Source organism: Musa acuminata, chromosome BXJ1-8, assembly GCF_036884655.1.
Source record: "Musa acuminata AAA Group cultivar baxijiao chromosome BXJ1-8, Cavendish_Baxijiao_AAA, whole genome shotgun sequence".
Taxonomy (NCBI): Eukaryota; Viridiplantae; Streptophyta; class Magnoliopsida; order Zingiberales; family Musaceae; genus Musa; species Musa acuminata.
The window spans coordinates 824,051-839,899 of NC_088334.1; the positions used below are offsets into that span (position 1 = coordinate 824,051).

General features: G+C 35.0%; 2 protein-coding genes across 5 annotated transcripts; both read right to left on the reverse strand.

The window, feature by feature from the left end:
- Window positions 1–369: 369 nt before the first annotated feature.
- Window positions 370–4,318, reverse strand: LOC103994158 (probable arabinosyltransferase ARAD1). The gene is made up of 4 exons (XM_009414479.3): window positions 3,764–4,318; window positions 1,722–2,018; window positions 1,511–1,606; window positions 370–1,045 (listed from the first exon to the last, which is right to left on the reverse strand). The coding sequence occupies exons 1-4, from the start codon at window positions 4,262–4,264 to the stop codon at window positions 620–622; spliced, it is 1,320 nt and encodes a 439-aa protein (XP_009412754.2). The 5' UTR covers window positions 4,265–4,318; the 3' UTR covers window positions 370–619.
- Window positions 4,319–5,636: 1,318 nt separating this feature from the next.
- On the reverse strand, window positions 5,637–13,245 carry LOC103994157 (UPF0235 protein At5g63440). 4 transcript variants are annotated; one of them, XM_065194411.1, is made up of 8 exons: window positions 13,085–13,224; window positions 12,494–12,568; window positions 11,403–11,517; window positions 10,458–10,611; window positions 8,423–8,519; window positions 6,867–6,955; window positions 6,631–6,699; window positions 5,637–6,239 (listed from the first exon to the last, which is right to left on the reverse strand). In XM_065194411.1, exons 3-8 carry the CDS (start codon window positions 11,498–11,500, stop codon window positions 6,180–6,182), a joined length of 567 nt encoding a protein of 188 aa, XP_065050483.1. In that variant the 5' UTR covers window positions 11,501–11,517; window positions 12,494–12,568; window positions 13,085–13,224; the 3' UTR covers window positions 5,637–6,179. The 4 variants fall into 4 exon arrangements, with proteins under 4 accessions (XP_065050483.1, XP_018686369.2, XP_009412753.1 ...); XM_018830824.2 differs by having other exon boundaries at window positions 11,403–11,503; window positions 13,085–13,218; XM_009414478.3 differs by lacking the exon at window positions 12,494–12,568 and having other exon boundaries at window positions 13,085–13,245.
- Between the last annotated feature and the right edge of the window lie 2,604 nt (window positions 13,246–15,849).

Here is a 15,849-nt window from a genome sequence, read left to right on the forward strand (position 1 = left end):
CTAACTAAGCCAATAAACGAACTCCATGCAAAAACAGCCAAACAATCTGTCTGAACCAATGACGACCAAATTGTTATTACAGCTCTACTTTTCTTTAAAAAAAAAAAGTCTTCTACTACTCAAAACATTCACAAGCAGCAAAGCATCACCTGCCGGCAAAAGCCTTCTCATATTACTCCTATGAACCTCCCCTTGAACCCTCTAAATATAGCAAGGCTTATGTAAACCCTTTCTGACATGTAAAACAGTATCGAATTTCCTGCATCTGATTGTGGCGTTGCCTGGAAGATCAATTCGCATAGTAAATTATACAAGAAAAAAAATATCCTTCATTTATCCGATTGCTTGTTGTCTACATATGGGGCACTATCTGAAAGTGCTTCAGTTTATTCAACTGCTCTTGATCACTTTAATACAACCGGGAAGAAAACCATTCTGATGTTACAGTAAGGGAGAAAAAATTGTTCACTCATCTTGGAAGAGCTCAGTTGGAATCTATATCATAAGCTTATCATCACGTATTGCAAATTACGGACCAATATATGTACACATGTAATCAATGTATACTTCGGCCCATCAAGTGCTGAGAATTTTTAATTCCGCCAGCCAGTGTAGACTGTCATCGTTTTTTACTCCACCAGTCCGGGATTTTTAATCTCCTGTTCCGATGTACTGCAAGATTGGCTGCGGGAAGTTTATGCCGGATTTGCCGCCATATCATGTTCACAGCATCTTCCTCTCTAGTCGGGTATTGGAACTCATAGTGGTGAGAGATATTCTTCAGCCTCCTCCACATTAATATCCACCTCTCTTTCTGGATCTGCCGGAGCTGACCCACCATGTAGCCAGGCCGAAGGGCTTCTTCCGCAGAGAAGAAAAGGGAGAATTCACTGTAGTCAATCTCATCCTCGAAAGGCAGCTCAATCCGGTCACTCACAATTACAGGGACACAGTGACTTACGATGGCATCAAACAGACGGCATGACGAAGGAGTGTCCCCAGCAGGGTGCAGACAAAACTTGGATGACCGCATGCCTTGTGAGGACTGGTAAATCAGAAGCAAGAGAAGTTAAATATATTTATTGGGAATAAACACATAAGGGACTTCAGAAATCCATCAAACTACAAAAACAATGATCATAGATATATTTTTGCTAGGAAAAGCATATAAGGTGAACAAGATATGCTACCAACAGTTTTTCACATGAGAACCAAATAAAAGTTCTAATAAAAGTGCAAACATGCCATGAATACAAACTATAGCTTAATCTTAGTAACAGGATATGGGCAGAGATAAAAATCTAACAACAAGTATTTACAATAAGAAAGGACCAAATCATTTTTTCTATAATATATACTTCATACACAAATCAGAATTACACTGTAACAGAATAAATACCCTCATACATCAGGAGCTTACCAGCCTAACTAGATTAAGGACTAACAACTAAGGTGAATTAACAGTCCAAATGTAGTTACCAAAGAAGATATAACAAAGTCTGCAGCTTACTGCTTTTATGCCTTCGCCAGTGGCAAAGCTATCTTCATACAGCACATCATCATATTCTTTCAAAATCTTTGCTAGTTTGGAACGAACAATTCCTTCCTGTACAAATTGCAAGAAAATTTAATGATAAACAAACATAAAGGGCTAAAGAACCAACTTAGTCAGTAGAGGCACACTGAAACTGATGCAATCTGAAAATAATAATAAGACTTACATCCTTCCTAACTGTTCTTCCTCGAAAGAAAAGTAGAGTAGGACGGGTTTCAAATGGATCAGGAGGATCATCTTCCAGATAAGAATCCACGACATGCACATAAGGTCCAACAACATCTTTCCCAAGGAAAGCTAAATTCCTGGGATATCGCCCAAAATCTGCCACCACAAGAATGGATGCATTCACCTGATCCCGCAGAAATCTGAAAGCATTTGGGTGATGCATGGGGATTACATGGTCACGACCCGCAGAGCGTTCCCAATATTTGGATTTCCTTAAAATATCCAGGAGGTCAATCTGCATACAAAAAGCATATAGGAGATTACAAGAATTTCTTTTCCAAGGAATAGTACTATGATAATGATAGAAAATCAAGCAGTATATGGAATTGATATAGGCTTCTATCTTCTTTTCCAATAACACTAATATCATCTATATGAAAACTTAGGACGAAGATATCACCTCATCTGGATCAAAGAATTATGAATGAAAAACAAGTCATAAGCAATTAAGCTTTTGTTTGTACCTGCCAGCTAAGGAAATTCTGATTCATAAAGAATATTGAAAAGAGAATTCAACACATCAAAATAATAGCATATTAATTACCTAACATTTTCTACCTTCTCATTAGCATTGCTGTGTATGAGGCATACTGCAGAAAACAGGTAAAAAGGTCAAATCTCAAAATTACACAGCTGACTTAAATATTGTTTAAGCATTCATCAATTAGACTACTGAGCTCAGGTTCCATAAGATAAAACAAGGCTCAATGCTTCTGTTTTTCAAAATATCATCACTAATGTTAAGATCATGCAAGTTCTCAAAGACAAATTTGACTTGATCCATCAAAATGTATCAGATACAGTTTCTTCAAATTAAGGCACAGATAGACTTTGGGTCCTAACCACATATTCTGAACAATAAGCCTATAATGGAAAAGTTCAAGGGCATCCATAAGTGCTTAGTTTGCAACAGGCATCTTAAAGGTGTGTTGAGTCTTTTGAAACGATAAGGCTGAAGAAAATGTTCAAACTATCAAAATGATAAAGCTTGAAGCTCTGCAAGGAGCTTTCTACATGCTTCGTAGTTCCTAGCATTGCCATAGTCACATACAACACAAAACCAGATGTCTCAATACTACAACTTAGTTCCAAATCACATTTTATCCTAAATATTAATTCTATGATTTAACTTTTACAGTCGTGTAATCATATTACACTAGATAAACTTATCCTCAATTTACTCTAATGGTATTATCCAATGGCCCAAAAAAATTTCAGCAACTAAACCAAACACAAAACCTTGCTTAGGACAATGTAAACCTAAACCCAAAAATTCCAGTAGAAATTAGCAGCATAGGAACCAATTCCAGTTCCAAATTACTGTGACCAACAAACTGTCGCTAGGAGGAACTCCTTTGGGATTGAAGGCTAGAGCAAAACACTTTAGTAATTTCCAATCTCATTAACGAAACCTCCTGATGTAAAAGGTAGGACTTGAGTAAATCACAAATCTAACAGACTATTCTTGGAAGGGTTTTAACTAAGGTTTTAAATCTCAGTCTGTCACTGTTTCTATAATCCACTAAATCAGTAAGGTACCAGTGTCTGAGGCAGCATAACATCGAATGCCAGTAAAATAAGAAATAAGAAACTGATACCGACAAGTATCAGACTATATGCTCCGCCACTGGCCCTTTATTCGAATGATAAAATACCGGTCCATCGGAAACCCATATTTGAAACGTTGGTTCTAACATTCTTAAAATTCAAAGCTTCATTTAAATTCCGTAAGTGTCAAGTGTCCTGTTCTTAATGTTCAGAACTTTAGTAGGTTCCTTGAGAATCAAGTAACGTGAAGACGAAGATTCTAATTGGAAAAGAAAAGGAAGGCTAATATAAAATAAATTTAAGTCGGTTCCCGATAGATACTCGTTTGTACTTTACCCAACTATCAAAGATTGAACAAAAATAACGTAACAACCACTAGGAGTCCGATGAATCTCAAGAAAAATTGGAAGACACAAAAAACCGAAGCTTTACCTGCAGCTGGCGATCAATCTCAGTATCCGGATCAGTCATGTTATGCCCATGGGTATTGAAACTAAGCGACGAGAAGAAGGGCACGAAGAAGACGTCCGCCTCCTCCCCATCAAGAACCCTAACCGCCTCGGCCCCCTCCCGGCTCCCGCCAGGCATTAGCGATACCATCATCCAGTACTCCACGCTGTGCTGCTTCTTGAGCCCGGAGGTCTTGGGCCACGGCGGGAACCCGCCGACTCCCTCCGCCGCAGGCACCTCCCGATGAGCGCCGCGACCGAGCATCCCGAGGTTGAAGCGGCGCGGCAGGTCGTACATGAAGACCCTAAGAGGAGGCGGCCGGGCCCCGCCTCCGATGTCGGAGCAGCGGGGACGGAGGGAGGCAGAGGATGGGAGGGAAAAGGAGGAGAAGGGAGATCGGAGGTCGGAGGAAAAGAAGACGGAGAAGGAGACGAGAAGGAAGAGGAGTGCGGCGACGGAGGCGATAGCTTTGGTGTTCGCCATGGGAGATCCCCTCGCTCGAGGTCCGTGGATGGGCGAATTGGGGGGAGCTGCATTAACGTGAGCATGTGGCATGATTATAGCGTGCGACGGGACACGATGTCCAAATCGCTTGCTTGTTGTCATTGCACGAGTGTTTTTGTTGCCGGAAGCAAAATAACTGCAACAAATCGCCAAGAAAACAAAAGTAAATTGCCAAGACTGTCTGTCTGAGAGGAGACACGCTGATGGGTAAGTGTTCAACGGTCGATAATTTCGAATAATTCACAATAATTTTATTTACGGATCATTTTGCCGCCTACTTACTAAAATCGTATTTATTATAAGTTATTTTTAAAATAATTTTAGATTCAGCAAATAAATCATTTCTTTTTGTGCTTAAAAACCCTACTTTCCATATTTAATAAGGGTTTAGGACTTGAAATCTCAATTGATAATATATATATATATATATATATCTCACTTTTATATTTTTCAAAAAGGATTCCTTCTTTTCTGGAAAAATAAAATACCTTTAAGAAAGTGGATTTTTCATCAAAATCCAATTTGGGTTAGAGCAGTGGAGTAGCATTACACAATATTTTTTAATAGAATTATTTTGGTTTATAGTATTTTTTTTTATCGTTGAACATTATAATTAGATAATGTCTCATAATTTTTTATAAATTTAAATTAATTAAGGCTAGGTTATACCCTTTTTCAGTAGGATTATAAAGTTCTTATTTCAGTAATTAAAATCACTATAACCCTATATAAAAACATTATAACATGTTCAATTGAAACAAAAAAAAACACTATAATAATATTTAAAAAACATTGTAATCAGTTTGGTTTAACATCAAACCAATTTGATTGATTCGATCTAGCTGGGCTTCGGTGGAAAACTCAAAACATATTAATATAAATTTCATATGTTTATATTTTTAAACGTTATATGAGAAAAAAAATATATCAAAATATAATATTTTGAATTATTAGATCATCATAAAATAAACTAAAACTTATAAAAAAAAATAACCCAATTATAAGACATTTAAACACTAATTCGCTTAACGTTAGAAAATGATGTTTAAGAGGATCTAACAGAGTATTACAAGATGATTTAATAAAAGCCCGAGTTGACCACATATCAGTAGCTGTCAAAAGAGTAAAGAAGTGCTCCATTCGAGGAAACATTGCCATCAACCACTCAGCTAGATACATCAATGTTATGAGACGTTCAAATTATGTTGGCAGATCAAGAATCAAGGAAATGAAGACAATTTTGTGAAACTTTGATAACCTCATACAAGCTAGATTATAACTCTGTAAACAAAAACCAGCCACCCAGAACTCCAAATTACGAGAAGTTCAAATTATGTTGGCAGATCAAGAATCAAGGAAATGAAGACAATTTTGTAAAACTTTGATAACCTCATACAAGCTAGATTATAACTCTGTAAACAAAAACCAGCCACCCAGAACTCCAAATTTTAGGCAAGCTTTGTTAGCTAGACTTCAATGTAATATATGTCAGAAGCCCAATCAAACATGCTCTCGATACAATATCATCACAGAATACTTAACCTTTGGTGTGCTGAAAATGTCAACACTGCTTCACAGTCCAACAAAACAATGCTCGGTTTATTCATAACATATCTGGGCTTCCAGATTTGGCAGTCAACTTGGGACTTAACCTGTATGTCTGATATAAAATAGCAAAGTCTTCCAACCAATGCATTAAGCACCACCTCAGCTTGCTTCGATATTCTTACAGACAGGGAGACAATATGACGATGAACTGGCAACGGCATGCAACAAGATTTGCAATTATGATACTTGATCAGGTTTTAAAAAGCAATTATCCACCAGCAGCTGCAATCACAATTAGATTTTTCATCCAGTAAAAGTGGTGTCTGCTTCATTCTGATCAGCTGCTTCAAGGCTGCACAGCTTCGAGAAGCTTCTCATAGACTTGTCTTGCCGATAAGTCCTCAATCTGAAATAAGCTGCAAACTGTTAGAATATGCACCACATGAGCTTTATGACTCAAGTTCTAAGTTTGATGCATGTTTGCACAATTCAACAAAAATTTACTTGCAATTCTTTTATTCAAGTGAGACGTGTGGCATTTTAAATCACAAGTCAAATCGCCTAGAAATGGAAATGACCGCCACCTTTATATCTGATCTACTAATAAATGAGTAGACATCTGACAGCTCCAGTTGCAAGCAACCAAATGGTCCGATTACATGTACTCTGGTATTCCAAAAGGTCTTTGTTATTAGAAATTTTATACAAGATGGTTAATGAGATTCTTCCTGCATATTTAAAGCTCACAATATGATTCGCTGAAAGTAGCAGCAGACATCAAGAAAGTTATAACTTACAATGAGAAGCTTTGATTTATTGTTCCAACCTCTCTGAAGGGTCATTTGACTCAATCTTAAGCCCAACACCTGTTCAGGAAGCAACTCAGGAATGAATTGTATTTCAAATAACAGAAATCTTTATAAGAAAAGTTAGGCCAATAAGATCATCTGATGATATTTAAGCATTCCAAGGTATACTGCACACGTGTGTTTGTTCGTATGTGCATGAGAAAATGAAGCATAGAAAAGCCAACCTTGCCCATGAATTCTAACAGCTCACTATTAGCTTCTCCTCTGGCAGCTGGAGCAGCTACAGTAACTCGAACATCATCAGCATTAACTCCTGATGAAAAATATTAGTAGTTCAACATGAGTTGGGACTTACTCTGAAAGTTATGGAACATGTTCAATGAGGACAAGATTTTGGATATGGAAAGCTTTTTGGTAATCCAATGCAAGAGCAGGTTCTAAATATATAGCATAGAGAAGCAAAAGCAGAAAATTAGAGTACAGTATACAAATACATGTGGGTTCAAGTCCTGACACATTATCCCCCTCTGACAGCCAGTAACCATGTTATATTTTACATCATCCAACTGCAGTCAGGATATCATGGATAAGAAGCAACCCTGGGCAGTTTACTAGACACCAGTAGCAAAGATTTAAATCTCAAATTGGTTCTATGAATCTAAGGATCAGAAGAGTAATGGTACACCAGGTGGTACACCAACCAATAATGCCCCATATCACAAAAAATCAATAAAAAAGAAATGCTGCATAGCAGTTGGTATGCATGGTATTGACTGGAATTTGAATCCGTCTATAGTAAATTACATCAACTAAAGATCAATTTGGATAGAGAAGAAAGACTTAGTATTCTTGGCAAGATGCATTTCTTCTTTCAATTCTTTTAAAATTTAATGTCAACATTTTTAATAATCATTGAGTTGTACGACTTCTTTTCCCTCTGTTTATCAAAAGCCCTATGTGGAGGTTGAAAACACACCAGCAAGATATTAAGCCACTAGAAGAAATTATACTGTTGTGACCATAGGGAAGAGGATAATGGAAAAGGGTTCAATGAATGTAGACATTAAGGAAGCAGATGATGGAATCAAACCTTAATACTATTATAGATCTTATGGTTTCAAAATAGCTTACCTTTAAACCCCTCAGTTTTGGGCATCCCATCAATGAAAAAATGGAATTTGGTACTCCAGATCATAGGGTATACCTGTTTAATGGACTGAAAATACCTCAAATTTCAGCAGAAAATTAAAAAACATACTGTCATTACTATGATACCAACAGGTTTGAAGGACCAAGAAGGAGAAAAGAGGTAAAATAGAAGAGGATAGACAAAGATGAAGAGAATTATATAAGGAGGAAGCATCAACTTGATGGAAGTCTAAAAGGTTCTCCACCAACAGATGTGGGGCCTGCCTCAGTGACTTTTACCTGCACAAATAGGTTATTGACACTAAAATATCTCTCAATTTAGTCTAAATTATTGATGCTTGCCCATGACATCCGTATCCCTCTTTAGGCCACAATAAGTTGGTCAAAATTTGTTTCACATGGGTGGTGCTTAAATAGGTGCTCCACATCAAAAGCGCCAAAAGATCATTCTTCTTTTGCTTAAGAGGAATCATCTCTCTAGTCGTGGGACTGCAAATTTGTGACACTAATACAACTCAAAATACAGAAAATAACAGAGATCATGCCCAAGATCAAATAATAGTTAACCTCAATGACAATTAACTATATGCTGCATCGACAACATAGACAAATACGCAAACAAGATATTTACTTGTTATTGCTGAACGTTGAGCACGGTCTTCTACTTCTATTGCAACTTGAACAAGACCACCCTCCAATTGGGATATGCAAGGGGGAACAGGAGCATCCTGCAATTATTTTGTTTATGTGGAAAAATGCTGTTACAAAAGGATGATGAAAACTAAAACATTGTGTTGCTTCATGCAAATTATTCACAATGATCTCAGAGACAGTAAATTTATCTTTAATAAAAAATGAAACAAGCATGCAATGTCATAACTACCAAAAGGACACTTCTCTGAACACAAAGTAACAATATAGCCTCCATCAGATGTAAAATCAAACATGACATGAAAGTCAAACTAAATTCGAGTTCTGGATTCACCTAAAGAACTACAGTATAAAGACGTACAGAATGAAAATTGAAAAAGACGAAAGATTTGCTACAAAGAAACAAAACAGTTTCAAGGTTGTAAAGAAAATTATAATTTTTTTGACAGATAAGGAATCAGACTACAATATTAAAAAGCAAAACCAGGTATGGAAATAAGTATGTTAATTTTGCAAATCAACAGTGTAACACTCACTTAAGAAGACACTACTATATATAAGTTAAGTTCCTAGTTTCTTAGCAGACTTATCACGTACATAAACACTTCAAGATAAAGATGAGCTTAATCTTCGCCAAAAAAAAAAAGATGAGTTGAATATCCATGCCTAATTCAAGATTATAAACTAAATGGCACAAAATGCAGTAGACAAATTTATTCTGCATATGTGCAGCAAACAAAATAAAAAACAAACCGCATAGGATGAAGAAAAAAACAGAACGTTCAGCAACCAAAAATTCAAATGATTATATCAAGCTGAATTATGCAAATATGGAGCTACGCATCATAACAAGTAGGTTCAAAATTTAATCAGATCCACCCTCCCAACGAACAGGTTAGTGACAGGTTGGAGAAAATCTTTTAGACCAAAGCACTGCTAGAGTTTGAGAAATTTCAAAAATCATCCAGCAAAGAACTTTTTTTCGTGGCTAGAAGAATATTAATAAAGATTTTTTCTATCTAGCAGTTTGAACTTTCTTTGGCCTTTGTTTTTTTTTTCATTTCTTCCATTAATGAATAATTATTTCATGAAAATTTAAATAAAATCTAAAATTAAATTCCAGGAAATAGGCTTGCCTGGATTAAATTAAGCTGAACCAATGTCATACATTAACCAGATTGATAAGTGGACAAATGATTCTGTTATGTTCAGGTTGCCAAATGAACGCACTAGTTTGAATACTTCAGAAAATGATGGTATTCGACTTATAACAAGTGATATTAGACTCCATAAGGCTGATATTATACAGATTTAGGTCAAAGATTCAAAGGTATACTTTTAGGTGTTTATTCACTATCTGTACAGATCATGTCTTTGAATGAACATAAGCACTCATAATTTCAGATTATGTTATGATCATTATATTAAACAGTTTATATGGGTACTAGATAGAATAAAAAATGACAAGACATTCACAAAATCACCAAAATATCAAAAAAGTTCATAAGAAGTGCCAAATAAAGCTTGAGATACTCAAAATCAGCAAATCTAGCCCCAAAACATTGTTGGATGTGGTCTGGATTTTCCCAATGTCAAAATCACCCGCATCAGTAGCACATTCTTATATTTTGGAGATTCACAAGGAAGCCCCATCCATTCATAACTCTCAAGGCCTGATTATGTGATGCAGTGAACAGTATATTTCGTCAAAAAACATCATTGTTGTCCAAACAGTAAAATTTGCTGTAGCTGACCAAAATATTAAAGTTCAAGATCAACCGTGGCTGTAACCATCCATTCTAGACCCATCCAAAACTTAAAAACTTGTCATATTGAACAATATTCTAGGATTTCACTAATGGCATCACATTTATATACTCCAATAATATGACATACAGAGCAAGATAGCCAGAGAAATAAAACTGACATATATTGTAAGGACAAAAATAAAAAATAAAAGAACCATTACTAGTGGTAGGAATAAATATGTCATAACAAGGTAACTAAAAACTTGCCTGTGGGTTTGTTTCTGCAGCAACTGAGCTCAGAGCACCGTCAACAATATAAATGAAAGTGGCATGCTCCAAAGTTTCTTCTGAGCGGTAACAGACAAAAAGTTCACAACCAGTACAGCTCATGCGAAATTGCTTTTCTAATTTTCCTTCACCACTGCAATGAAGATCCATATGCTCCATAAGCTCATGATCATCCATATAAAAAAAAAAAACCAGAGTTTCAGGTATTGACCAGCAGAAGCAAGTCACAGAAATATTATACTCGCCAAGAGAATAGGAAGCCACCAAAACTTATAACCAAGGGGAAGAGAATAAAAATGAACCCAATCACTACAATGAGAAGCGTTCCATTCTGTAGGGGGATCAAATTTATGAAACATTAACAAAAAATAAAAAATAAGTGGACTGGCATAAGAAGTAAATGATATAGATGCCTCACACTTAGAATTTCAAACTTCAAAGCTATACCATTATTGATACATTTGCAAAAAGCCAAATCTATGCAAGCAATGTTAAGCTTAAAATTTTAATATTCTACTTAAGATTTTAATTAGTGTGAAAAGTAAAGTTGATAAATTAAGACTGCAGAAAGCACATACATCATGGGAAAACCAGTAGATAATAGGTCCTCAATCAAAGTTATATATGTGTCGTGCAAGACACTTCAGATTTTCATTTAGTATTCATGATATATAAATATACTGTTGTTAGCCCCTTTTGGATACATTCATAGGTCTAACTTTTCTGGTTTCTGTTGACAACTTCATTGTGAAGCTAACCCACTGAAATAGTCTGTACTCCATTAAAGTGGTAGCTTAGTCTAGATTTCTCAATTATAAGCAAGTTTAAGATATGCACACAAAAGTATCATCCCAGTAAAAATACAGACCAGTAAGAACTATGAGATAGAATAATAATCGTTAAAAGACACAGAAATCAAAGTACCGTTTTAGAAGAATTTTTCCTGCCTCCTTAACATTGAGCCTAGCAAGATGTTTTGTCTTATCCAGCACGTGTGCTTTGTCAGTCTTGCGCTTTGGCATTTTCTGCAATTGAGTATCTTTATAACAAACACATCAATATAGAAGACTACCAACAATTTGATCTAATGGGAAACTGCAAAAAAAGAAGGGACAATTTTCTATGATATTTTAAGTTTTAACAACAGGTGGATTTGAGAATGGGACAAACAAGAAATTCGACAGCTGAAATCGGTTTTAGATACAGGAAACATGGAGCACCTTAGATATACAGATTATAATTTTATACATTCGTGTCAAATTTATTTTCTTTTGACCATTCCAATGCCAAGGGAATTGTAGATGATTGCTTGTTGCTAAAATGACCTTAAACTAATAAAAACACAAAAGTCATGCAATATTCCTACTACTTTAAATGGACTTTTATGTCGTCTAAACTTCTCATTGCTAGTAATTTAGCAATAGATGTATAAAACTCCAGTTAGGTTTAAAACAAATATGATGCAAAGATAAGTTTTGTGTGCCTCTTTTTTTGACCTTAATATGCTTTGAAGTTACAGTACCTAGGGAGACAAAAACATTTTTACAAAGCACATGGGCTCTGGACAACAGTCATCTAAGAGTTATTCATAGGTAAATTGGCAACATACTGTAAACAAAGAACTAGTAAAGTCACCACATTAATCAAACAAAAGTGTCAACATGTACCCATCACCCCTTTGGAGAAACAAAGAAGAATGAAATTACTGAGTGATTCTTTAAGTAGACAAAAGCTCTCTGAAGAAATTACAAGATTGGAGGATGTGATATGTTGTTCTCTTACTTTTTGACAAAGATAACCAAGCTACCAACAAACTTTGGATCCATGCCCAATCCCCCAATATAAATTTCTCTAAATATAATAAGCTAAAATTAGTTACAAAGCCATATCTATTTTTAGCTTTGGACAAACAAGCTTTTTCTCAAAGTACACATACTTCCAATAAAGCCAAACTAGTGTGCAAATGCACTGGTCTGCCCCTCAAACTCCAAATCATTCAGCACACTCATTTTTACCTTATGCATGCCAAAGGAAAAGTACGTCAAGAGCCCAGCAAGCCGAAGATATCTTGCTTCAAGGGCCAAGTCAGCCTAAACAAAAATGTAAAGTACTTAATCACTTGTAGCATGAAATGGATGTAAAAATGTCTTAGCATGAAATAGGAGACAGCAACAAAAAGTGATAAGAATCCGAAATATGGAATGCTACAAGCATCAAGACATTCAAAAGAATCACTTGCCTTCAAAACCGAGAGCCCATGTTTTCCAATAGAATTTCAAGTTGAACACAAGAAATTGTACATCAAAACATCACGAATCGTCAACAAATTTAATACGTTAGAGAGGAACATAATTATCCACACTCTTAATTTCTTCTTCACCATCCATTTTCGACATCGTTTATCAAGAAAAATAGAACTTCTTTAGGGAACAAAATATGCGAAACTCATCCATTTTCCACTTCGTTCAACGAGAATAAGCTCTCTTAGTGGGAGTCGTCGATTTAGAAGCAGAACCCAGACTCTTGGAACTAAAATGAGTGGTCAAGGGCGATGAGGATCGGAAACCCTAGGAAAAGAGAGCGAGCGAGGAAGTGAAAGAGCGGACCAGTGATGAGGACGTGGGAACTGCAGTGCTTGCAGTAATAAACGAAGAGATCGGAGTTGGGCCCGTCCGGCGCCGCGTCCTCGCTCGAGTACGTGTGCGTCGTCCGCTTCGGCATTCTTCGTCTTCTCTCTCTCTCTCTCTCTCTCTCTCTCTGTGACAAAGGGAAAGGGGGACGAGCGAGCGGTGGGAGAGGCTTTAAAGGATCGAACCGGGCCGAGGCAATAGAGAACCGGGCCGAGGCATTGACTCTTTAATTTTTTTTATTTCTTTTAATAATATTAAAGATTATTATGATTGAATTGAAAGTGGATCGAATGTTTGTATTATAATATTTTTATATATGTCTTTAGGAATTACAGAAAATATGTTTCATATACTAAATAAATTCTTAAGAAGCTAATAACTTCTAATATTATGTGAGCGATGATTTTAAGGCGAAGATGAATGATAAATATTTGTTAACCTTCAAATTATTGTATAAAAATAATAAGTCCTTAATATGCCTTCTAAGCAAGCAACTATCAATTTTTTATTTGATTTAAATATCCACTCTCTTACTTCTTACATTTGTAAAGATTAATATATATTTACTAGACTAATTATGTTAATTTTTACAAGGTAATTGAAGAAGTTTGACATGCTTCTCTTGCTAACCAAAGTGGATAATTTTGCACTGATATATTTATCCTTGTTCAAAAGTTAAAATAGTTAAAGCAATACTAAACATATGGTCATGTAAGTTTCTCAAGAACAATTCTTCTTTACTTTCCTCTATCAAAGCAAAACTTTATGCTATTCAAAAATGATCCTTTGATGAGTCTACCCATCATATCGAGTAGCTTCTAGGGTAAGTTGTAGTGGTTATTGGAAGAAATATTATCCTTTGCCATGAGATTATGCATAGCTATCAAATTAAAAATGAAGCTCCTAGCATGAGTTTGAAGATAAACTTACACAAAACATATAATCCTTTGGTCACTTACCTAGTTTTTATGGATGATCTATTTATTTTCTCTATATTAATATATCTTCAGCTGCTATACATAATATTCTCACTAAGTTTGCGGAATATTTTGGACTTTTTGTATATCTACATAAATCCAATATTTTCTTTGTTGGTTGCTCTAATGAGCTAAGCATTCTATTTTAGATCTTTTTAACATACTCATTGGATTTCTACTTGTTAGATTTTTTAAAGTTCTACTATCCATGATCTTATTGGCTCTATTCTCTCACATATTTAAAGCTAGAAGAGTATATCCCTTTCTTATCAAGATTGTTCTCTAAGGCAAAATTATATATCGATGTTCTTCTTTCTTATTTCCTAAGATAGTGACCCTTGAGTAGCTTATGACTCGGATTTTTTAGAGAATAGACTCTTTTAATGTCCAAAAGAGAAAATTAGTTTTGCCATTTATAGTATTTATACGCTCTATTAGATTTTGTCTAATGTGATATCTTTAGACCATTGCATTAAAGAAAGACCCTATATGGACTAAATAATTTTTTATTAGATATTTAAAGCAATAATTTATTTGGATATTATATTTACCACTCATTGCTTATTAGAATTTTAAAAATATCATCTATAGTAGTGCTAGCTAATCTTTTATCTTACGTCTATTAGTGATGCATCTCACTTATTATTATGTTAGATCTGTAACACCCAGAAGAGTAGTCCATCGCGTGATATATATATATATATATATATATATATATAAATATATGATGCAAATGAATTCTATCATAATGTAAATGAGTCATTATTAATATATTTATCTTAATATGCAACACATTCAATGTTTGAGGCTATAACCTTCATGATTGCAAAGGAAATACAATAGTGGCTATTTCTAAGTACTAGAGGTGAACACAAATCCTTCAAACTTATCTAAGTTTAGTCTAATTAAAAGATTGCTATAGAAATTCTGAATAAAAAACTAAAGTATTATGAAAATGTTGGACTCTTTTATCACAAATTATAAGCTATTTTCATGATACAATTTTTTCTTTCTTTTATTGGAAGATAACCATATTTTTATACTAGTTTGTCTAGTCTACCATCCAAGTTATAACGAGTGATCGATTCTGATGTCAATTTTAAGCTATACCAAAGATAGAGTTACGATGGAGATATTGGTTAGGATGTATTTACACAAACATTTTGGTATAGTCTCTAATTAGGTTTTAAGTATAGGGCATCGCCTAACTTTATTAATTTTTTAATACTTATTTTCATCTTTCAATTTCCTGATGAACATGTCGAAGGATTATCATTTCAAAAATATTTTATAAAGATGATTATAATATTATTTTTTTATCTTTTGATTTTGTCTATCAATCCCACTATCACACAAATTCAAATAATTATATATATACATTGCAAAATATTTGATAAAGTCTATTTGTTGTGTTTATATTATTTTAAGTTAACAATAGATGGATAATCAAGAATTTCTAAATGGATACTAAACGAAAAAAATGTCAGGAACAACAAATATATTATTTTCATACCTCGGAATGATAGAGATTTAAGAATCCATCAATTTCAAGTCACCACAGGAGAAAATGCCATACCAGAGTGAAATAAATCATCATAATATTTATCTATCACAGACAACCCGAATCTCCAATTTCGGCCGGCCGCAATCCGGTCGAACATGTGATGGGGTCGAACCAAGTGGGCGGGCGACCGGTTCGACCACACGCGTGCTATTAAACTTAACCGCGGGTGAGTATACCTCTGATCCCGCCTATAAATAGGG

Excerpts from the sequence above, each read along its gene's own strand:
- LOC103994157 (XM_009414478.3), bottom strand. The coding sequence starts at position 13,199 with ATGCCGAAGCGGACGACGCACACGTACTCGAGCGAGGACGCGGCGCCG. Across the intron at positions 6,956-8,422 it reads TCAACGTTCAGCAATAACAA|GAGTTAATGCTGATGATGTT; the intron begins GTAAATATCTTG and ends ATTTTTCATCAG. Across the intron at positions 6,700-6,866 it reads TGTTAGAATTCATGGGCAAG|GTGTTGGGCTTAAGATTGAG; the intron begins GTTGGCTTTTCT and ends CTTCCTGAACAG.
- LOC103994158 (XM_009414479.3), bottom strand. The coding sequence starts at position 4,264 with ATGGCGAACACCAAAGCTATCGCCTCCGTCGCCGCACTCCTCTTCCTT. Across the intron at positions 2,019-3,763 it reads AGATTGATCGCCAGCTGCAG|ATTGACCTCCTGGATATTTT; the intron begins GTAAAGCTTCGG and ends TTTTGTATGCAG. Across the intron at positions 1,607-1,721 it reads GAAGAACAGTTAGGAAGGAT|GAAGGAATTGTTCGTTCCAA; the intron begins GTAAGTCTTATT and ends CAATTTGTACAG.